Below are 436 nucleotides of genomic sequence, written 5' to 3' on the forward strand. Positions count from 1 at the left end.
AAATGGCCCCAAATAAACCAATCGTGGGATACCTTCAGCTTACATAAACTTGGCAGTATTTTTTCTGCTAATTGAACTGAAAGTATTATTTGGCCATCAGTCAACAACTATCCATCACATTCCCGCTCACTGAAAATCAGTATTATTGTGTATCATCACTACTGATACTAATTACTACTTCTACTTTATCATTACTTTTTTGTCTTCCTAGTGGTGCGAGTAGTGAAGATGATGCCCGACGATTTGGCCAAGCAAGGGAAATATTTTGAAACACCGAATTACAAGCACGCCAAAATCAAACCTCATATGGACGAGTGGGACTTACCTTACGACCGGGCTGTGGGTGAGTCTAGCGACGCCTTTGAACACTCATGAAATATATTGTCTAGTGTCTCTATCTGAAAAAACAAAACAACTGGCAACTTATCCCGATTTA

The 436-nt window shown here is 39.4% G+C and overlaps 1 protein-coding gene across 1 annotated transcript in view; it reads left to right on the forward strand.

The window, feature by feature from the left end:
* The window catches only part of LOC119586303, a gene marked incomplete at its 5' end in the record, with an annotated part of 12,688 nt that overhangs the window by 4,514 nt on the left and 7,738 nt on the right, over window positions 1-436 (forward strand). Inside the window, 1 exon segment of the mRNA XM_037935009.1 lies at window positions 212-343. Coding sequence (XP_037790937.1) covers window positions 212-343 — 132 coding nt within the window.

The sequence above is a fragment of the Penaeus monodon genome, chromosome 21 (assembly GCF_015228065.2).
Source record: "Penaeus monodon isolate SGIC_2016 chromosome 21, NSTDA_Pmon_1, whole genome shotgun sequence".
NCBI classification, from domain to species: domain Eukaryota; kingdom Metazoa; phylum Arthropoda; class Malacostraca; order Decapoda; family Penaeidae; genus Penaeus; species Penaeus monodon.